Source organism: Xiphias gladius, chromosome 22, assembly GCF_016859285.1.
Source record: "Xiphias gladius isolate SHS-SW01 ecotype Sanya breed wild chromosome 22, ASM1685928v1, whole genome shotgun sequence".
Taxonomy (NCBI): domain Eukaryota; kingdom Metazoa; phylum Chordata; class Actinopteri; order Istiophoriformes; family Xiphiidae; genus Xiphias; species Xiphias gladius.
This window is the reverse complement of record NC_053421.1, coordinates 25,108,652-25,132,874: the sequence shown is the minus strand read 5'-3', so window position 1 is coordinate 25,132,874 and position 24,223 is coordinate 25,108,652. Positions and strand designations below refer to the sequence as shown.

General features: G+C 41.9%; 1 protein-coding gene across 2 annotated transcripts in view; it reads left to right on the top strand.

The window, feature by feature from the left end:
- LOC120784826 (DNA-binding protein SATB1) overlaps positions 1-23,326 on the top strand; it is a 64,556-nt gene extending 41,230 nt beyond the window's left edge. For both annotated transcript variants that reach the window (XM_040118938.1, XM_040118939.1), the window contains exons 10-13: positions 707-778; positions 1,419-1,574; positions 18,540-18,746; positions 20,705-23,326. In XM_040118938.1, coding sequence (XP_039974872.1) covers positions 707-778; positions 1,419-1,574; positions 18,540-18,746; positions 20,705-21,325 — 1,056 coding nt within the window. In that variant the 3' untranslated portion in view covers positions 21,326-23,326. The remainder of the gene's footprint in view (positions 1-706; positions 779-1,418; positions 1,575-18,539; positions 18,747-20,704) is intronic.
- The last annotated feature ends 897 nt before the right edge of the window (positions 23,327-24,223 follow it).

Here is a 24,223-nt window from a genome sequence, read left to right as displayed (position 1 = left end):
GTTTCTCTCACGTGTACTGATGAGTCGGCTTAACTCCCCTAAAGCCAGTTAGTGCACGTCCGGGCCTTGACAATTAGCTTGACATGGTAACCTACCGCTCAGACTGACAAGCCCATGTTGAGCTGTCGTAAAAACAGGATCATAGGCCCAGAAATGCTCCAACATTCCAATTTCACCACAAATTTTAGGATTACATGATTGTTTTTAACACATAGAGGGGCTGGTATTAGGTGTCTAGACAAATACTTGAATATATATGTTTTTTTTTATCACAGACTCTATCATGAGTTAGTAGCTGTTGGTGTTATTATGGTTTATTTGCATACCATGCACCTGTACTCATACCCAACCCTTTGGATGTCTCCTTTCCAGAGGGCTCGTATGGAATGAGTCATATGGTTCTTGGGTAATGCTTTTATTTGGATACATGTTGCCATGTCAAGGATTTTTGTCAAGATGCAATAAGCCACTGAATGAAGATGATTTGATTTCCCTTGACTTGCATTTATTTTTTAATCACCAGCTTCACATAAGAATATTAATATTTCCTACAACACATCAAAGTGTCTTGAGCAAAGTAATGCTGGTGCTGTGCATGGGTGTAACCTACATGGGTGTGTGGATGCTTGTGTTTAGCCAGATTCCCTTTATTTTTCATCATGTGAGCCTGAACAAATATGGTTGTGTTGTGTTCCCAACACCACAGCCCCGGAGGGAAGACTGTAACAGCGTAAGGCCTGAGGACTGGAATCCCCGAATCCCCGTGGGCATTTCCCCTGTGAGCAAATAACTCCACCCCTTTACCACTCTAATACCACCACAAATCTGAACTCACACATTTTTATAGACCATAAATATTCTGGAGCTCATCATCTCCCAACATGCAATTCTGTATGCTATTTCTGTATTTCCATGTTTGTGAAGCAGGAAACATTCATAGGAGCAACATGTGAATTTGTCTTTCAAGTGCAAGGCTAATATTTGCATTTTGATCAGTTTTTGGTTGAAATATTATCAGAGATATATATAGAATAGTGATGATACAATATTTTATGCTCTTACAAAGCTTTAGGTTTTAATTACATCTAATGTTGATAACTAGATTTTGTTCGAATAGAGCTTTTGTTTGTGTGTGTTTTAAGCCTAATTTGGTATCAGAAAGTCTGGAAAAATAAAGAGGAATCTTGCTGCTCAGTTGCACAACACATAAAGACATGCAGTATTTAGTATACCAACTGTCACACACGACTGATAATGTTAAAAAAAAAAAGATCTTCGGGTAAAGTACAAACAACCAAAAGCTATCAAATGCAAAGGAGAATTAAAGATCTGACAAAGTATTAGAGTTTTAAACAGAAAAATTGGAAAATTTTGTATAGGATGTTTATTTTTTTTCTTCATTTTCCCTCTTTAAACAGGTGAAACCGTCACCTCTGCCTAGCGAGTGGAACGGCAAGACAGAGAGCTGCATCCTTAACATCAACTCCACCATCTATGATGAGATCCAGCAAGAGATGAAGAGGGCCAAAGTTTCCCAGGCTCTGTTCGCTAAGGTGGCTGCTTCAAAGAGCCAGGTACCTACACACAATAAACACCTCGGTTAAAAATTGTACATAACATCACGATATTCATACAGTTCATACAAATCTGTCCAACAAAAAACGAAACTTGCCTCAGTGAATCACTGCGGTGATTTATCAACATAATGACACATGTCTTCTTTATTGTGGGTTTGGAGTTTAGCAGTTGACTATGTTTCAACACCAAACAAACCTGTTTATATTAGCTCTGCTCAGTAGGCCGATGGGGGCCTCTGTTATCTTCTCCCAGAGAGCAGGGAGCTCACAATACAAACTTGTGTGTGTTGGAAACAGGGAAAAAAAGAGAAAATAAACCACCAGTATAACTCTTTATTAAAAGCAATTTAAAAATGTAGCACTAAGGAGTTATTATTAAAGGTTTTCACGTGTCTGTTGGAGGCACAGTTGGGAGGATTTCCACAATAGTGCTTGATGAAGAAGATGGGGGGAGAAATAGATCACCAAGGGCGGAATAATCTGGAAATATCTGCAAAGGCTTTATTTTTTTCTTGCTGATTAGGATGATTATACCCCCAGATAGCTTTGTTTTACCAAATTGCAGTTTGATGCACAAACCACTGTTTTTGTTAAGGAGTTCAAAGACTCCTTGGAAGGATGGAGAAAGAGAAAGGGGGAGAACGAGGCGGTCGTAGTATTAACTCGAACATGTCTCTCTTCTCAAATGAAGGTTTGTCTGGGAACAGGTTTCCACCGTGCCTTCTCCACCTCCCTCCCAGCTTTCTGCCTTGCCCCTCTACCTCTCTCGTTCCCCCGATTTCTGCCTCTCTTTCACGTTCCATTCATGGCAGGCGGGTGTGAATGTGAATTGAGCAGCAGATAAGAAGTGTGCTAATTATGCCTGTGAAAGGGGGCCTGGGAGAGCACTTATCTCTGGCTCCATCTCGTAATGGGCCCTCCCCGGGCAGCTGGTCTCCCCCCCTTACTACCCAGCCGGCATTGCCACATCTACCAGCACCGCCAGGGCAGTGGCTGCTCCTCCCAATCAGGACCCCTGAACCCTGAAAATCAGAGACTAGCACCAAGTTTTCAGTTACAGTTTCTTCAAAAATCTTCTAATATCCAGCATTGGTCTTATTTCTTTATTATGTCAAGTGGAATCAGATTGTAGTTTTACTTATTCAGTTTTATGCTGTGGGCAGAATTTATGTTAGCATGGGTAGAAATGTCTTTTCCTTCAGTGTTGTGTCATTTGCCCTTTCCATATATAGAAGCCATTGAATTTCCGAGTTGTTTTTTGTAGACAGCAATAGAGCTGCAACAATTTGTCAAATAATTGATTATTCAATTGAGAGAAAATTAATGAGAAACTATTTTTCTAATCAGTTAATCGTTTGAGTCACTTTTCAAGCAAAAATGGTGGTTCCAGCTTCTTAAATGTGAGTATTTGCCGTGTTTATCATTGTAAATTGGATATGTTTGGGTTTGGGACTGCTGGTCAAACAAAAAAAGCTATTTGAATATGTCACTTTGGACTCTGACAAATTATGATTGGGATTTTTCATAATTTTCTCACATTTTATTTACAAATTAATTAATTGAGAAAATAACTGGCAGAATCGATAATGAAAATAATTGTTAGTTACAGGCCTAGAGGGCGGCGGTTTCCTCTGTTCACACTATTAACTACTATCCATAAAATTTCATAGATGGGTATTACAGTCTCAAGTAGATAGGGTGGTGTGAGGTGTACTACTACTACTCAATTCTGCTTATTCACTTATTCCAAAAAAAGGTCGATGGTGCTGGTGCTGGCACTTAAGAAATTATCGCTTCATGTGACTAGAGAATTTTTGTCAGCAAAAGGAAATTGTCGCTAGGATACTGAGTGTTTAGTACATCAGTGTTAATTGTTCATGAGCTCAAAAATAGTTTGCGATGAAGGATAGCAATGTATATTTAAATGAAATGTTCAACATTGTTACAAAAGCTTAGGTCCATAGAGGGTTGCAGCCTTGCAGGAAGAAATAACCACCATCCAAGCCTTTGGTAGAGTACCATACTGCTACTGAGCTTGGGAGTGCAGCATGAATGTTGCTGGTGATGAGGATGGAGGATGGGCTGGACTGGCAGGATGCCCATATGGGGTCCAGGAAAATAATTGTGGGGGGAGGGCGGAGAGGAGGCCTTATCACAGAGGCTGGTGCTGTCCTGTCAGCTTGGTGTGCAGTTCAACCTCTGCCTCTTCAGCACAGCATAGGATTTCCCAGCATGCTTACGCAAGCACAGGATCAGGTGACCAGGATCCGTTGGTATCCGTCCCGCATGTGTGTGTGGATGTGTGTGCATCATGTGGTGTTTTTCAGCGTATTTAGCATTTGTGTATAGCATATTTGCCTAATTCACAGAGAGACAGATTATACAGCTTAGAATGGAAGGAGAAAACCGAGCTGAGAGGTGGAGTTGAAGGAGGTCACCAGCAGCGGTCCCCAGGGTAGGAAAGCAGTAAACAGGAGTTAACTGAATGATGTATGCTCCACTGTGTGTGTGCATAGATGTGTGTGTATACTATATATATAGATTTGTTTTTGTGTGTGTACTGTTCTGTGCATCAAATATGGGTTTATTTGAAGGCACATTTCAATGTGTGTGTTTGTGTCTGTTGGTGAGTATGTGTGTTTGGGGGGTTCCTGGAACGCAGCCATCCTGTCCTCTCTCAGGGCTCGTAACCACAGCAGGCCTCTGCCAGCCCTTAACTGCCCCACCTCCCACCCCTCCTCTCACACATTCAGCATTGCATTTCAATCACACTTTTACTGCCACATATACAGAGTAGTAACTATAGCGCAGTGACTCTAACGAAGCCATATTACTCTATCAGATTAATGGTCACCATTCACTTCAAGTATGAGCATACGTATTTTTTTAAGTAATCCTTGTGGCATTCTGATTAACGAGGACACATTTTACCTTACTCTTTGATAAAATCGGGAACATTACTCATGATCCATTCCTCAATGATTCAAACTGATTGAATGCTCGAAGAAGGCTCCATCTCCATTTAGCTTCAGGAGATGTCAGACTTGGAGAAAACAACTGTGTGCTACTGGTTCAGATCCAGCGATGTCACTTCCAGAATTAGCTATATTCGCCAAACGGCCCATTTCATTTTAGCCTGCAGAGGTGCAAGCTATGATCTGGATCGCCTGGAGTTGATGTCAAAATTATTAACTGGCTGAGTAGGACTAGAGTGCTATCTACCAAGCTAGTGTGCTTTGTTCTTATTCACGTTAATAGGGGAGGCTTGCTGTGTTGGCTGGCCTGAGCTAGAGGGTGGCTAATGTTCAGTTGAGCGATGGGAGGTTAGCTGAGGGTGGGGTGGAGCAGCTTGGAGGCATTCCTTTGACCCAACATTTATGTCTAAACATCTCCAACACTTCTTGAGAGGAATTGCGCAACGGATGGAATCAGAGTCCCTGCTGTCATAAAACAAGCACCCTGGGAACCCTGCGCACCACGGGGCTCAAAGCCTTCCGACTCCTCAATGACCAGTAGAGTACAGAACGGTGTCACTGCCATCAACACCGCCCTCCCTCCCCATGTCTCTTTTTCTCTCTGTCTCTCTCTTACTCGCTCATTCTCCCCTGGAAGAGGCTACGCTAATTAGCCAGGCTCTAATGAGACAGAATGGCACTGATCTGGTCCGCCGCTGCGCCACCGGGGGGGCCGGGCGGGGGGGTTGGTGCAGTAGGGTAGAGCGAGGGGGGGTTGGTGTATGCCATCTGTCACCCTGCACCCGCCTGGCACGGCAGTCCCTAGAGTGGAGGGTAGGGGGTGGTGATGGTGGGGTGGTGGAGTGAGTGCCTTGTTGGTCTGGAGAGGTGGGGGAGTGGGTGGAGGTGGGTGGGTGCGGGTGGGGACACTGATATGAGTAGGAAGGGAGGGTGACAGAATGACTGGAACTGCTTCCTTCATGTTTCGAAAATGAATAATTTCCTGTAAGGAGTGGAATCTGTTTAGTGGTCGTACATGTTTTATAGGGGCTTGAGCGCTTTTCTTATTTTTAATCTCAGATATTTAGCACATGAACCACCCAACCAGACCCAAACCAATAACACACACACATAATACACACATACTGCCTGTGTCACTCTGCTCCATCCAATGGCTGCTTAATAAGAGGGACAGATGGCTGACCTTTTGGGTGTCTGTTTCTAGATTGTGACCGTTCAGAGGTTTGTCTGTTTCTGAGGAGCCACTTGGGGTCCTTACATTAAAACTCGTGTTTTGTATGAAGAGTTGTGTACAAATGGTGTTAAATGACATCCTAGGATAGTAAAATTGATACAGTGAAGATGTTATCAGATACTTTTAAATGTTTTGGAGCTATGTGTAGAGCTACACAGGGAAATCTTGCACCACTTTTCATAAGTTTTACTTTCTGTGCTGTGGCAGGACAGTAGGGCTTGACTTTGATACCGGTTCCTGAATGATACTTTTTTCGGTACCAATTTTATAAAATCCATGTCGACAAAAAGTAAATTATATTACACATTATGGTACAAATCTCTATTTTTTCAGTTTAATAACATAAAAAATATAAACTTATTTGCCACAATTTGGTTTCGACTCTTAGGTTTTATGTTTCAGCATCTTGGCATTTTTCCACTCAAAGCAGTTTTACTACATGAAAAATTCACCTATTTACCACAACTCAGAGGGTGGACATGGGCAAAGGCTAATGTGAACAGAAAAAAAAGATACGTGAGTTGCTTAGCCAGCTGACACAATGGATAAGCACATTTTAACCAGCTTACCTATATGTTAGTTAAAGTGGATCAGATACTGTCAGTATAAGTGTATTTCAGTTTTTGATATGGCTAGCTATCTATAGCCATAAGCTAAAGCTACACAAAAACAATATCTAACGTTACATGTGGGTCTCAGTTTCAGCCACCACACCTATTACAGTAACATTAAATTTAGTAATCAACCATGTACAAGTTGGCTGAAAATTTATGTTTGCTAAACATTAACTGCTAAAATCCTAATCATAGCGGTGTCCTCAGTAATCTCGGATGAGGGGGAATCCGGTGGTGGAGATTTTGAAGGAGGCTCTGTAACGTTAGGCGGACTTAAATGCTGAGAGGCAGATGGCTGCGGTCCGTTCTTCTTGCAATGGAACACGGAATAACTTTCTGCTCTTAAATTTATTCCATGCACTTTCAAGTGTTTCATCAAATTCGTCTTGTTGCCGGTCTTGGCAGCAGTGTCCTTTGTGCATGAATTGCATCATGCACAATTGGCATCATGCCTGATAAAATGGAGCCATGCTTATGTTCTTTTAGACATTTTTACACCTACCATACGATGCACACTGTAGTCAATCCTCTCAAAATACAACTACAGACACACACGTGAGCCCCATCGCTGGGCGTAACGTATTTTTCCTGCATGCCTCTACGGCGTGTTTGTGTAACGTTATGTTAGACAGCCAGTCACCAGCATTATTAGATCTCTGTACAAGCATGCTGCATACTTATTGGCTCACTGACGCTGACGAGATTTACTCCTCAGGTTTCAAAATTTGGTACCAAATGACAAGGAATTTTTCGATACTTGATTGTATCTAAGCAAGATGGCCAGTGCCGTGAAAGTATAGAAGTTCGGTCCCCAGCCCTACAGGGCAGGAATCAAGATGTCTTCATTTTTTGTTTGTGGACTCACAGTTCCCCACACCACTCTCTCCCTCAAATTAGGCAGATCAGAGCGAGCATATCACAACCCCTAGGGATCTAAAAGGGCCGTGACTGTTTATTAATTGATTTATTTATTTATCTCCTGTGCCTGCTTGGTTATTAGGTTGCCACGGGAAACAGGCTAGGCCAGATCCTCTCTATTATTAAAGACACAATTTCGTGAACTGGAGACCCAGCTGTCTGAATAATTAATTTAGCGAATGAATTATCTTGCAAACAGTTAAGTCTTCCCCTCCCTCTGAAATGAGCCTTTCTCTTATTGTTTAATGGACAGTGGAATTCCCACCAGCCCGTTTCCTCTCCTTTGCCTGTTTCATCGAACCCTCCTCCTCCTAGCAGGAGCATGGGGTCTCACTGAGCATGCCCAGAGCACTTTCTGTCTCTCCTGCCATCTCTCTCACTTACGGCGTACATGCCACCTCTCACCCCATCTGTCTCCGATTGCAGAACTCACTGTCTCCTCCTCGCCTACCTCTTATCCTATAGTCCAAACTGGGACTCTGCCCTGACTGTCAGGACTCAAGATTATCTCATAGTCATCACCTCTAACGTATTATTATATGACAGATCTTTTCTACTTTGGAGCAGGTGTTTACTCGTTAACTGAAATAGCACTTCTTAAATAGGTCATTAGCCCTCTTTCAGTGAGTCGGTTTCCTAACCAGCGTGTATTCTACTAGCTTTGTGCCTAACCTTACTAGTCCTTACACTCTGCTAGCTTGTTAGCAGATGGTACCATTGTCCCAGTGACAGGCGCAGTATTTTGCTAGTGCTCTCTTTCCTACAAATGTTAGCTAGCTAACCCTCTCCCACTGTCTGCACTCTTCCTGACAGACCACACAGGGCTTGTTCTGAGGCCCATTCTCGCTAATCTGATCAGGCAGGCAAATACGCCGGGAAAAGCGCTTTAATGATCCCCCTAATTACCTCAAGTCAATACCAACTGTATTATTAGACTCGGGGAAAATATTCCATTAGGGTGCCCCCCGTGGGAGTCCCCCCTGTGCGCGCTGATGTCACGCGCTGCGCGCCCCCTACGCTTGTAATTAATTTTATTTACACACGCAGGAATGCACAAGGTCGCACCTGCAGCCCGGAGCCGCCCGACTCGGCCCGCCTAATCAGATCTGTCATAATTACCATTCTGCATGCTTCTGACACACGCCGGGAAATATTTCAATTTAACTACAGCCACTAGCTCCGGCAGATGCAGTCTGAGAGAGAGAGAGTGTGTCTGTGTGAGTGTGTCTGCATACGGGAGTGTGTGTGAGTGAGGGGGAATTGCATGGGGAGATATTAGGACCTATCCAAGTGCTCATGCTTGTGCTTGCGTGCACTTGGTCTGCTAGCATTATTTGCTCTCCCTCTGTCTTTCACAGTCTCCACTCTCTGTCCTTATCTGCCTCTCTCTCTCCAAGGAAGACCACCTCTCCATCCACATCACTCTGACTACATCATATTCTTCAGTCGCTATTTTTACAATAAATAGCTTAAACTGAGCTTAAAGATGGACAAATAAGCTGCGTTTTTACCAGTGTACATATATATATTTGAGTTTTTGTTTTTACTTTGTGTCCACTTATGTAAATATTGTATTTAAGGTTCAAGTTGAATTTCCAAGTTGAAAAAGACACAAAACTATAGAACTGAATAAACTACTGCATATGAAGGACATTTAGTTCAGAACACTTTGTGGGGATGAAAATTTGCTCAGTTTCATTAGTATCTGAAGCAAACTTGTAGGCCAATTAAGAACACTTATTTAGCTGACATAGACAATTTGCAGGTTCTCCGCTATTTCAATCCCTAATTCAATAAGATCAGTCATGATTTATCATCTTAATTATGCTTTGATATTAGCAATTAAACCCCAGCTTTGAATTAAATCTCAATCAAGCTCTCATAATTGATGGAATCAGACTCCACGTAGGTTCTTTCTGTGTTTGTAATGTGCTGCTGTTGTTGTTTATCTCTTGTTCATCTTCAGTGTGTTTGTTGTCTTCTGTGCATTCATCCTCCATCTGCCTCAGCAGTATCAAACAGAAAAGATTTTATACACGACGTAAATTTTGTGTTGGGAGAATAAACTTGAACATTCTGTGTAGCTGTGCAGACGGTGCTGGTACCCAAATATCAGCCACCAGGCTAAACTACATTATGGTGCAATTTCAACTATACTGATATTTGATAGAAATAGGCATACTGTATGTACTGTAGCGTCATCAGTGCCTTGATTTTCAGCCATTTTGTACACATACACAATCTCAGTGCTTTACTGGACAAAGATGGCAAAATGTCACTAATATGTGATGTCAATTGATATGTAAAGTGAATTTTTATCTTTATGAGATAAAATATGTTGCTTACAAATGTTCTTTTTGCACTGTGGACAAATACTGAGCGTAACATTAATACATTCTTGCCATCTAATTTGTAGATATGTAAATTCGATATGTTCTCATCTGTCTTAACTACTGAACCTAACACAAGTGTGGTTGCACTGGGGAACTCCCAGAATGTATTATTGTTGCTGTGTTATTTGCAGTTGTGCGTGAGGAAGAACTTTGCTGAAAAATAACAAAACGTGCGGGTGGGAAAAAAAATGTAATCACACAGATGTTTAATGTGCTCCATTTCAGATGGACTGGTCATTTGCCTTTGGTTATTCTTTATGCTCCATCTGCCTCTGTTTGGTTGCTCGAAAATTCCCTGCACACTTTATTGGTTCGCCAGCCCTGACGTAAACTGCCACACAGAACTGGTTGGTATTGTTTCTGGGAGCAAGTGCTGACACAGTGAGGGCCATTTCCTGCAAAGTCATGCCTTGCCTCCACAATGTGTGTCGTGTTAGCTGTCGGTCTGTTATCGTTGTCAACTCGCTTATTGTATCTGCAGAGGTCACGACCGCTCTTCAGTAAACGTCCACTGTTTGGCTAAGACATCTCCACGTTGCAGTGTGAATAGAGATTAATTGTTCGGCATGTATGATTCAGACTGGCAAACTTCTCTCCTAAAGCTCAACCACTGACATCCTCACTAAAGAGGATAGTGACACAATCTGGCAACAACAATCTGGAAAGCATCCACTCTGACAAGACATCAGAGTCGTATCAACATGATTTAATAAGAAAAAAAGATTTTTTAACGGAAAGTTTCCAATGATATAGATGGCTTTGTTTTTAATCCTCAGAAGCTTTCCTTAAGAGAGGAATGGCTTCGTGAATTGTACACATGAGAACTAGAAATTTCATCATTCATTTCTTTGGTCGCAAATCCAACCATCCGTAGGGCCTATCTGTCATTTCAAAAAGTTGTCTGTCTCATCAATCTGTTTTGTAAGTCTGTAAGTGTGCAAGTTAAAATTTTACATGGTTGCTTTCATGCGAGTGCATAATGAGCATTAGGCTGTTTTGGTGCCCCTCCAGCACAGGTACTCGTTAGCCATTGTGGTTGAAATTAGTACTTTTTCTTCTTCACTGGCTCAGTCGGTCATTCCCTACCTGCACTCTCCCTGCTGGCACTTTCATCATCACACTTTTCATTGTTTTGCGCGTGTTTTGAACTCGCGAAACAATCCATTTAGCCGTTACCGTGTTTCAAAGATGGAGCGGTCGATAGCTGATAATTTTAAAAAACAAAGGGAGAGGAGAGAAGGGCAAGGCTGGTGGAAAGGGAGAGCCAACGAGAGGTCCCAACTCAGACACAACTAATGATGAGAGTGCAGGCTCCAGGGGGAGACCGACTGAGCCAGTGAAGAAGAAAAAGCGCTACTTGCAACCACAATGTCTAATGCTGTGCCCGTGGTCGCTGTACGAGGGGAATGCTATGCTGTCTATGTATTGTAGGCTATCTGACCCACAGGCAACTCTAAACGTGTTACCGGGCCAACATAGTTTAAGCTTTAAACTTTGAAGCTGTGTGACAACAGTAAGAACCACAATACCTGCAGGGACCGATGCATCACCCGAAACACAGAGCCCCTTTCCACTTCTTTTCAGTGGTGAGATGAGAGTAATGGAGGATAATGAAAAGGTCATTGACTAAAACCATGCTGTACCCAAAAAAAAGGGATACAACTAAATCTTGTGCTGGTGCGACCAACTGAGAAAGTTAGTAGCAGTAGTGTATGTTTTCTACAGCATTGAGTTGCTTCTGAGGCTCCATAGCATTGACATGATCCCATGATCCTCCTCAAAAATGTAACTCTACGTCAGGACATGGAGACTATGTAGAGACCGCATTTTAAATACAAAATGGATCATTTTGAAAAAAGGTTCTATAATTTTCTTTTCAGTAAAGCTAGATAAATTAGTATTTTATAATCTAGCAAAGCCTTTTCCGGTGCGAAACTTCTCCTCACTGTGCTCTTAAATGAATGAAAGAATACAAACAATATTACTTTGGGTATATAATGAATGCACAGCTTAACCTTACACATTCATCCAGTGTTGTAGTGTGGCTACGATTATCAGTGGTTTTAATTCTACATTGCACCATAAAATAATTCCTTCCCATTAAGCACTGATGCTTGGACCACCAGAACACCTCCACAGAGGAGAATTCATTTGTATTAACATTCGTCCTTTCATCAATACTCTACATAGACTTTGGAGAGTTCGGGCCTTTGCTCACCTGATCATTATCTGCACAAAGACAACAGAATAAAGACACTAATAGACACATAAATAGGACTTTGTGGTGTAATGGTTGGTCTATTAGGAGAGTAAAATGTGTTTTTCACTTAGTTTTTTTGATTTGTTTTTTTTGGGGTTTTTTTGCACATCATTGCCGTCCCTCCAATTGCCAATGCAGTTCAATTAGGCCACTGACCCAATTTCCATTGCCCTGTCTTCCTCACAGTATGCCAAAGACAATTTGTACAGTCACTCTGACTGCCCAGTTTGCATATAAAGACTTATTCTCCCCCCAAAAAATTAGCCCTGAATTTTGCAGTCAATTATTGCTTATTGTTGCGGGAGATTCGCATATGCCAGAGCATCAGGAACATTTCAAGACTCCACCGTCATCAGCAGATGGGCGTTCACCGTGGCTTATTTACAACACAGCACACGTTACCTTGTGGGGTGAATGTGCACATGCAGCCGCTGGTTTGGCCTGTTCAGGGAGGAGAGACAGGTTTGAACATACCATGTTATCGGCTGCATTTATCTGCATAGTGTTGTCTGCCAGTGCTGGGCCTCTGCCAGTGTCAAGGAGGAGGAAAGACAATAATGCACTGTCTCCCCTCTACTTTTAGTTCTCTCCCTTGTTCAGACAGAGGAGAGGTTTGTCTGGCTGCCCCCGAATCAGTTCTGTCCTCTAACCAGTTAGCCACAACAAAAGCCACGATAATTTCTTCATCTGTGATTTCTTTTTTTTTTTTTTAATTTTTGTTTTTTGATGTGTCATCTTGGGCTTTTTATCCAAATGATATTCAGTATAATCGCATAGTCTGTTTTCTGGGGTTGAAACTGAGCCATTATTTTCGGTCACACAGTAACCAGAGGAAGGAGGGGGAAAAACTCAAATGGCAAATTGATGGGCATCTGTTGGCTTATTTTATTTATTTATTTTTGCGGTGGCCGAGGTCAGCCTGATGGGGCTGATAACAAGCAAATGAGATTAGGGAGAAGGTGTTGGCCAGGCCGTGTGACAGACCTCTCTCTCTGTCCGTCTTTCTGTCAGTCTGTCTGCTGTCCCTGTCTAACAGCAAGGCCAGTTGTTCATTAGTGTTTCTCTGAGCTTCCATGTTGGGGGTGTTTGCTGCGGTAGTTTGGTGGTGAATGGGTGAATGGGTGGGTGGGTAGGGTGGTGAATACCATGCTGTTCTCTGACAGAGCAGGCCTATGCTCTCATTGGCAGCTTGTGACTGCAGCACTCACATACACGGTGTACCGCATTGCATAGCTGGGTGAATCTTGCGCATGAATTCAACTATTGTGTTGTGAGGAAAATATTTTTATCAGAACACCCGGCTGCTATTTATACCAGGACCATACAATGGCCTGCTGAAGAGTTTATTACCCTTTTAATTTGGCACCTTATGACCCCAGAGCCCCATGAGCCTCTGGTCAGATCTGTGTCTGCTGTAAAACAAGAAAAGGCTGGTGGTTCTTGATTGCTAGTCCCGTTGTTTGAAACTAATTAATAATTAAGCACTGATGACCTAGAGGCAGCAGATTATCGTGAAATATTGTCGCAGGTGTGTGCCAACATAGGAAGATAATCCTATGCCTGTCAGTGCTTATTGCTTCGAGAGATGTATTTAGCATCAAAATAAACTGCCTCTCCAGTAATCTAGGTTGGGAAAATGCAGTGGTTTACCTCAGTGGGTCGATATAAAAGCTTATCGGCATTTGTTTCTGGTCTAAATGTCCTTAAATGTGTCATAAATGTAAATGCGTAGTAAATGTGTTCCGCCACAGCCTAACCAAGTTTCTTGAGCAGTTTCATGAGGGTGCCGTGACGTGATCTGCCAAATAAGCAATACTTACATGTAGAAATGTGCTTTTTTTAAAAAGCACTTGACAGTTACTAATATCATCAACATCGTTACGAACATTCTTTCTGTAATGAATCTGTCTAAGAATGTTCAGAAACTTTTTGTGTACAATAATGGTCTAAATTAGGCCTTAAATTATTCTGATATATATAAATCTATATAAATTCTCTTTATAAATTGATCTGCTCTTTATTTTCATAGTTAATTGATCAGTTTAAAGCTGTAAGAATTTGCACCATGGCTTTCGGAGCAGGCTTTAAGCTGTTAATATGGGAGGTTGCACAAATTTTTGATGACTCCTGTTCCTTTTCAGTTTGGATGATCTTGTTTTAAGTCGCTTTGAACAAAAGCATCTGCCAAATGAATGTAATATAATGTCAAATGTAAGGCTTCATTGTTTAGCCAATAATATAAAAATAATATAAAATAAAGAGCCCACGGTGACACCCTGAGATTACACTGATAATAAACAAAGGCAGAAAGTCCTCAAATCCAAGAAGTTAGAAACAGCAAATGTTTGGCTTTTCTTCTAGATAATCATTGACACTACATTTTCTGTCATGTAATAGAAAATACTTTACTCGATCCATCGATCAAACGTTTCAGCCCGCTTCGACCAACACTGTTTTCACCCAAGATTAAATTCTGTAGGAGACACAGGACAAGAAAAAAGTCAAGTTAACATATGCGTTCAGTGATTTCTCACCACTGGGGGGTAAAGAAAACTGTTCTTTTATACCATTGGTTTCAGAAGTTTTTATGCCTAACGTGTTAGCAAACCCACTTACACATGCAACAGACACAGAGCAACATGAGCATCCTGACCAATGCAAATCCTTTATTCCCTTCTAAACCAGACCGTCTTTGGCTGTCTGTCTTGTCAAGCTGGACAGTCAGCTTGTCTGACATGGCTTGCTGGAAGTGGCTGCCTGTGGTTTTGTGTAGAGTGGGTTGATGAGAGGTGACCATACAGTGTAAGTGCTGCTATGTTTATGGGAAAAAAGAAAAAAAAAAAACTTGCAACAGATTTTACTGTTTCCAATAGGAGTGTAGGTTTGTTTTAAGTGATAATCATCCACCTAGTCAGTCACAGACTTTCGTATCATTGGTCTGGTTCCTGCCGCTGCAGCATTTTGCAGCTGCAAATTTTCAAACGTGACATGAGAAAATTTCTTATCTGAACACAAGTTGTTGTGAAACACATCGAGTGTATACCGTAGTCTGTGTTGGCCAGCAACTCGCCCTGTTCTGAACTACCTGTTCTATTTATTTATAGAGAGCTCTTAATGATCTTCAACAAAACACAGAGTACACTGGATTGAAGAGCCCTAGATTTTTGTTTTCTGGACCGTGTTGGAACACTTTAGCAGCAGGGGCAGAAAGTTCCATGATCCAACCAACAGCGGTTGGTGCTTGTCAGCTGTGGTGGAGAGGTTCAACAAATTACATTAAACAATAAAGCGGAAAACAGATGCAACAGTATGATAATATCACCAGAGTGCAAGAATGTTGAACATAAAATCTTGTTCATTTAGTGATTCTTACGAAAGAATACTGATATACTGCATAAGTAGTTTTATATCAAATAAATTACCGCTTTAAGTTTTAGAAGAAATAAGTGTTATGCATTGACTATATCCATTTTTTTTTTTCTTTTAAAGTTTACCAGCAACAGTGGAGTCAAAGTGCTAACTTCTCTCACTCTCTCTCTTTCTGTTTCTTACCATCTCTGTCTCTCTCACCTCTTTCTCCCACCTCTCTTTCCCCCTGCTGCCTCTGGCTGGCCTGTGGAAGCAATGCAATTAGACAAACACAAACAAAGCTCTTGAAACTGCCATGGAAAATGCTGACTGTCCACTGTCCACAGTGCTGGCCAGGAGCAGCACTAACCGTTGTTTGACATGCATCACATAAAAAACAAGTTAAAAGCTAAACGTCAGTTCAAAAACTGTACAAATGATCAAACGCGTGCAGCAAAGTAAGAAGCCACACAAACGAACATTCACACTTGTGAACTAATAAACTCTCTGTACTTTATTTCATTAAATGGACTTCCTGGCATTGAAATGGAGTTCACGTTGTGCCTTTGTTTGATTGGCTCTGCTACTTTGGGTTTAATCCTGCTGGTTTGGGGAGTGTTTGAGTTGGATTACTCCATCGTTGGGCCGGGGTACTGTTTCCCTGGCTTTGACAAGATGGTGTGTGGTGGTTTGTGTGTTTGTGTTATGTCGTGTGTGTGTGTGTGTGTGTGTGTGTGTGTGTGTGTGGGTGTGTGTGTGTTCTCCCTCACTAGCGAATCAGCTGAAACCACAGACAGCCCAACTGGAGCGCCGTCCAAATCCCTCTGCATGCAAATTAAAAACGCAACAATAAACGTGGCAAAGGAACAAGGTGGGCATACAAGCTTGCTAGCTTTATGGCCCCCTCGTCCTGCTCTCCTCCCTTTCCCTCTCTCTCTTTCTCTCTCTTTATGTCTCTCTCTCTTTCTCCCCCTCTCAGCTTCCTCCAAAACCCCTCCTGGGTTTGATGTGGCTTATGGGAGGAGTTGGAACAGGGGACAACCAAACTGCTGAGTTATCTCTTGCATGCAGTGTGGTGGCGTGGCTCTATCCTCTGTGTGTGTGCATGTGTGGGTGTCTGTGTGCAGACCAGCAGCGCGGTGTAATCCTGTGGAAAAGAAAAAGGTGCTGCCGCGCACTGGCCGGGAGATTACAGCGCCGCTCTGTCACGCTGCCAGGACAGACTACCCGGCTGAGCGAGTAGCCCTCTGTAACACACTCTCTCACACACACATTCAAGCACACACACACACACACACACTCACACACCTCACTGCTTCTCTTTGACGCTGCGTTTCCTCCGAGCTGGTTATACTCCCCAGCCGTCCCTCCTTCTTCATCCACTCTTGTCCCTTTACAGCTCTGTTGTAGCTTCACTACAGCTTCCTCCCACCTCTTCCCCCACTCGTCTTCGCTCTCCCACACAGCTCTACAGTGTGTTATTTCCCTTCATTCGCTGAAGTCTAGCTCGTCACGCCTGAGCCTGGCTGACCACGTCACTCAACTATCTGTACGGTCGTGAATCCTCAGTTTCTCACCCAGCTCAATAAACAATCACAAACACACGTTTGAATTTCTGTAAATGTGAGAAGTTTCTATCTGCAGTATTTATTCCATAACATCTAACTTTATTATCTAGTATTCTCATGCACAGTCTTAAATTTTACTCTAACCTTAAACTGATCCCAGTCTCGATCTCAATCAGAAACCCAAGTCCTGAGTCTAATAAGACTTTTAAAAATGACAAAAGTGCTCACAAGTACAGAAATAAAAGGTAACGAGGCCATATAGTTTGAATCTAGGACTGCAAGTAACAACAGTTTTCATTATTGATTAATCTCACAATTATTTTCTCGGTTGACGTATTCTGTCTATGAAATGATACAAAATAGTGAAAAGTGAAGATTATAATTTTTGCTTTTACTGGAATAGTCCATGGATTTTTAAAAATTCCATCTGTTGATTGACTAATCGATTAATAAGCTAATTTAAATTAATCCACAGTTTTGACTCTTGTCATATTGATAGATAACTGTGTCAAATATATTCAAAATCACATTCAAAATGATCAAAGTGATTTTAAATGCAGTGAACTGGGGTCCATTTTTATGCTTTACATTAGAAACAACTTTTAACACCTATAAAACAAAAACTTTAGAAACTCATCAAAGCTTCTGATGACAAACTCATGATCATTTGAAATTTGCCTGGGATTGTTACTTTAAACGACAAAATTTTGATCATATGATCGTGGTATAGTCCCCCTGAAAGGATATGTTTGAAATTAGTTTTACTGCAGCTTCTGCGATACATAAACAATATATAAAACTACAAGTGAATAACAAGGGGGTTCATTCTGCATTTTGTCCTGCACTGTCAGTAATGTGTCAGTCTCATGCTGAATCTTTCAATCGTGAAGGTCATTGTCATTGTGCACACATTGTATCTGTCAAATAAAGCATTCCAGAGTGTAGTTTTCCTGTACTCTTCCTCAGCTCTGTCTTTCATGGCCCTCTGCTGGAGTGTTTCAAACATGGGAGTCACTTGCTTCCTCCCAAGGGTGCTGCTCAATATGCAAGTCTGTGTTTCCCATCACGTTAAATAGTTCCTTCCTGCTGTGTTGCTCGACCTTGGCTAATTCACATCTTCATCTTCAGCTGTAGAAAAACACACTAACTGCAGGTGCAGCTGTTGTGAAATGATGGCGTGTTTTCTGTGCATCGGTTTAGTTTTATTTGGATTTATTTTAGTCCTGGAAAGTGTTTTTGCAAAACAATATTTTTCGTTCATTTTAATTACTTAAATCACTTGAAATGGTTTTTCATCGCAGTACTTTGATGCTTCCCCAAGAAGCAACTTTTTTGTTTTACATCTATTTTAACAGCAAAAGAAGCAGGTTTAATAATCACAGCGAAAGCACTATAAGACTGGTTGTCTGTGTGAACTAGTTTCCATACTCAGTGTTAAAATCAGTTTTAACACTGTTGAAAGATCTTAGAGGCACAAGTCCAAAGTGAAACAATTCACAATATATTCTTTTGACCTTTGCACAAATTTGAGTCGAAAGACCAGCCTTCACTAACCTTATCTTTCTCTCTCTCTCTCTCTCTCTCTGCTTTTTCTCTCTGTCTCTCTCCCTCTGTATCCCTCCCTCTGTATCCCTCTCTAATCCTTCCTTCAGGGCTGGCTCTGTGAGCTGCTTCGCTGGAAGGAGGACCCGTCTCCGGAGAACCGGACGCTCTGGGAGAACCTCTCCATGATCCGACGCTTCCTGAGCCTCTCGCAGGCCGAACGGGATGCCATCTACGAGCAGGAGAGCGGCGCCGGGCAGCAGCACCACAACGAGCGGCCGTCGCACTTGATGCACGTTTCCACCGACCAGCTACAGGTGAGCAACACAGCGTGTGTCCTGACAGAGTGCCTTCGGGCAAGGCTCTGAGCCACAGCTAGCTCAGGCATCGCGTGTTTTCGGAAGTGTTTTCCGAAGCAAACACACTGGAAACATAATGAGGATGACTTACATTAAAATGTACAGATATTCTGAGAAAACACTGTTAACGTGTTTATAATAAACAAAAAAATGACCACACATGTAAAATTTCAAGCACAAATACAAACAAAATATGAATACGAGCCGTGCACGTTTATTAAATAGAGGTATTTTTCAAACACTTTTCATAAATATTGATCTACATTGCGAAAGCACGTATGCATAAATATACATACATGCACAGTTTCAGTTGTGATTAGTTGATTAATAGATTAATGATTAATCGATCAGTCAAGAAAATAGCCAGTGGATAAACTGATCAAATGATAGTTGCAACCCGATTTCATATATAGAGGGTGATGTGAGTCAGAAACAAGCAGGCGGTCCTCTTAAAATTCTGCTTACTGTAGTTGTGCCTGTTTTTCTACATTTTCTTAAGTGCAAATAAGTAAAAAGAAAAACAATTTTTCCCCGTTTCATTTAATCTTAACTAATTTTTCAGGAATTTGTAATAAACAACACTTAGGAATTTTTATGAACTCTTGTTGATTAGAAACACAGCAACACTTAAAAGTTCTTACTTTTCGGTGAAAGCTGTAACGATATCATTAGCCTGAACTTATTTAACAAAGCTGCTTTATAAGAGACATCTGGCAGATGAATAGGAAATAACACACAGGCTCGGTTAACGGTCGAAATGTCTTAATGAAGTACAATAATACTTCTATTAAAAGTCTGAGCCACAGCTGAGTGGTTGATTAGTTATTTGGTTACTTGGAGACTTGGCCAGTGTTTCACAAAGGCTGCCATTTACAAGATATAAGTAAGGTAATAGGATTTCTTTTACAAATCAATTTCAGCAGCAGATATGGAATGAGGGAATTTTGTGCATACTTCGCATGCGAACAGAAATGGTTGTAGATTGATCAAATAGGATTATTTCTGATTTAACGGTGCAGTTTTACACTGTCCATACGAGACTCGTGTTTAAATATTTTGTGCCTGTCCTTCACCAACACGATACATTAGCCGAATTAGCTCGCATTTGTTCGACAAGAGGTATCACAGCTCAGTATATTGGTACCGTAAAACAGCATCTTTGGGTGCATTTATGTAGCTGGCAAACAGAGTCCCTGCAAAGTGCTGTCCTGCAAACTTCATTATGAAACACCTATTCCACAGAGTCTGACTCAGAAATGAAAATAAAAGAACACCCATTTTGCCGGGTCAATACGGACCATGAGTTGCCCACTCACTCCCTCTCCAAGCACACAATGAGGCATTTTAGGAGTAATGTGTCATGTGTTTACACTAACGGGATCCTGACGGCAGAGTGAAAGCCATCGATAGCATTTCTCACACTGCGGCAAATCAGGCAGACCATCGCAACGCGAATTGTGCACAGGGAGCTTGTTTATCACTGCCTGGCAATAGAGCCTGATAAGCAGCGGAGGCTATAATAGAGAGGCCAGTTTCCCTGTGAATTCCCAATGTGTGTAGGGCCGATTGTGTCTTTTGAGTGTGTGTGTGTGTGTGTGTGTGTGTGTGTGTGTGTGTGTGTGTGTGTGTGTGTGTGCGGAGTACTGTGTTCCAGATGCCTCTACCCCCACAATGAGAGACACAATCGCCCACTACCAAAAAAAAGGAAAAAAAAAAAATCATATCTGGAGAACTGATTACATTGAATGAGATATTACATGGAAAATTCCTTCAACCAAGTGCCTGTTCTATACACAGCGGGACCATTTTTCCTCACAACTCAATTGATTTTAATGAAAGGCCTTATTAAGGCGCCGATAAGTGTTCACTGATAACATCCCCGTCTCCTCTCTCTTCCCCTTTTTTTCCCACTGCAGGCGCAGCCGCCCCAGTCACAGCAGCAGCACCAGCCCTCCCTGTCCCTCCAGCACCCCTCCCAGCCCCTTTTGTCCCAGCAGCCTTTGCAGCAACAGCAGCCCACCACCGGCCCGCGGTTGCCGCCTCGTCAACCCTCCACCGCCTCTCCAGCCGAGACGGAGGACGAGGGCAGCCGCGGCGGGACCATCAAGTCCCGCACCGGCGGAGGGAAGATCTCCCTGGAGGCTCTGGGCATCCTGCAGAGTTTCATCCAGGACGTGGGCCTGTACCCCGACGAGGAGGCCATCCACACCCTGTCGGCCCAGCTGGACCTGCCCAAGCTCACCATCATCAAGTTCTTCCAGAACCAGCGCTTCTACGTCAATCACCCAGCCAAGGCGCCCAAGGAGCCCAGTAACAACAACAACAGCACTGCAGCCACCACCAACACCAACAGCAGCAGCAGCAGCAGCCCGGCCTTCGAGGAGGACTTGACGGACTTCAGGGAGAGCGGAGAGCTGCTGAAGGAGCTGGACGAGAGCACGCAGACCAACAACACCATCTTCTCCATCAAGATCGAAGAGCAGCTGGGCCGAGGCGCCGAGGCCCAGTCAGAGTTGGAGCACGAGGCCAAGGAGTAGGACTCTCCCCGTCTGAACATATACTGAGAGTTTTCTTGTGCACACACAAACTGATGACCGTGCTAAATGTAACGCTCTGGCCAACACAGAACCACTGCACTGCAAATAAAGAAAAGTAGTGTTTTTAATCAGTACAGCGTACGGACTGTATGAGGAGTGTTTATATATATATACTGTATCAGTTGCAGACTGGCAGGCTATGTGAAGTGAGTGCTCACACACTGGAAAGCCCATTTCAGACTCAAGTACTACTTTTTGGATTTTGTAAAACTTGTATTATTCACTGTAAAGACTGCTGCATCATTTAAATAATCTGCACAAAAAATTATTCTAAGTATGTTGCCGTGGATATTTGCTGACTGCACTCTATGTCTGTTGTTTTACACTGACTTACTTTATCTTTTTGAGCTACTGAATATATTTAAAAAGAAAAAAGTCGCCCTGGAGTTTGCTAGGACTTTGATAGGTGTTTACGTATGTGATGTTTAACTGGATTTTTTAAAAAATAGAAAATGAAATCGAGGACCAAGTGGTAGACAAGGCCTTAATCATGAGGTATCAAGTCTGGAGCCTGCTGGCAGATTAGTTATTCTTTTAAAAAGCGCATAAAGTGATAATGGATCACTCCAAACTCTGGAACTCGATCACCCAGCCCAGGTGCATCTCCAAGAATAGCTCAGTCTTTACATATTATTTGTTAGGGAGGAAATATAAATATATATATATACATATATTGTAACTGTAAAAAAAATACAGTCTTAAAGAAACTATGCCAACAAATGCCTTGTACTATACGGCACTGCCGATGTTAGATTATTTTGCAAAACCTTTGTCACTGTAACTTTCTGAATTGCCACACAGTTAGAAATGTGAATTACACCATGTTTATGTTGTCCGACATTATTTATTTGCAGTTCATGCAGTGTTTCTGATGTAATTACTTTTTTAAAAGTTTATGTTACGTAGCGCTTTTTTAAATTCCACCAATCTTTTTTCTATTTATAAATGTAATTTCGATGGGCAGTAGAAACAAAAAGTGTCTTAAACGTTTTAAATGGAGAAATGTGCTTTAAAGGTTGCCTATAAAAAGTGCTGTATGTCAAGCAACTCATGCTACAAGCTTCACGATTAATGTTGTATGCAATTTTTACTATCATGCAAATAAGCTTAGGTAAAAAGACTAACCTATAGAACACCTTAGAAAGAAAAACATATGCAATCTGTGTGAAAATCGATGTCTGCGATGTGTCTTCCTTTGGTTAACAATCCAATTCAAAAAGCTATTCCTGTATAAATATTCTGTATAAAAGTGTTTCTTTTTTATGAGTTTATTTCAATGAGAACACCAGTTATTTTGTTACGACTGACTGTTTTATAAGTGTTTCTCGGTTCCTTTCTTCAGAAATGTTCTAACTAGAAGTGGTTATTGATTGTTAATTACACAATTAAACTGTTTGTATTGTACCACAGATTTCTTGGCATTAACTTGACCAGACTCTTTTGACACCAGAGAGGTTTTTTTTTTTTTTCTCCTCTGGAAACAAAAGATGAAACAATGTGAATTGTTTTAAAACCTACTGGTGAGATATCATCCCCAGTTACTGACTCATTCAGCTGCAGTCGCTCAACACGTTATTTGTAATAACTGTAAATATCACATCTTATGAATCATTGATTGTTTATTATTGTAAATATATTTGAAGTTTGTGCAAGAGCTCAACGTACATAGTTGAAATCAACGTTCTGTCGTGCCTCTTCCTCTCCAACCGACTGTACCTGGGCTCTTCTGCATCTTCACTTCTACTGAGTGTATCTGGAGCACCTGTGAAATCTGAAATAAATAAATGTTGGGTGTGAACACCTGTAATAGCAAAGCCCTCCGCAGGGAGTTAACTTATAAAAACAGCACAGGTGTCCTGACCTCACTGTGAACCCGAGGTGAGGCCAGGTGTCTGCACCTTTAGGAAATTACCCTCACCTGTTAACACCCTGAGATATGTGCCAGCCAGTCTGGGCCGGCGTTCCCTTGATGTTCTGCTCTCTTTTTTTTTTTTTTCCATGAATAAAAAGCCAGAGTGTAACATTGTGTGTGTTCAGAGGAAAAGAAAATCACATAAAACAGATCATACAGAAGTGTCAGCCGCCCTGGGGGAGGGGGGGGATACATCGTTTTGTTAAAGGTGGGGGTCAGAAGGGGCACCAACACGTCAAGAGGTAAAAAAAAAAAACCCACACCATATCACCAAGTAGAGAGGCACCATTAAGCTTCTTTGTTTCCTGTTTCTAACGGCGACTTATTCACTGACAAACAGGGGTGAAGACACCAACAAACATCGGCAACTCCAGCACAACACTCCTCATTATAGGTCCCCTCAGCCTTAGAAAAAGGTTTTTCAACACTTCTCTAGACCAGTGGTTCTCGATCTTAGAGGTGGTCACGAGAATTTTTCTGAAAGTATGTCTTGGGAAAAGGGGAATTTTAAAAAAAAAAAGGTTTTAATTGAATAATTAGGTCAAATATCCTGAAAAGGGGTTAGGGGATTCAAGAGCCACTGTCCACAAATAGCCATAAAAAAAAAAACGTTTTCAGCAGTCAGGGCTTCATTTTAGTGGATCACAAGGTGAAAAGGTTCGCAATCGCTGTTCGCGAGCGGCACCAGAGAGCTCCGGTTCTGTGCTGAACGCTGGAGTTTCTCCACGGGTGGGTATCATGGGTGATTGCTCAGAGAAGACTGGCAAGCACAGAACAGTTTTTAAATTCCGTCTCCATTAGGTTCGCTGGCTCTCTGCTGCATCAAACACACTTCAAAGACTTTCCCAGATGTCAAAATGGAAATCATAATTACAACGAGAATAGTGACTAATGAATCACTGACTCTCTTACCCCGGGCTCCTCAT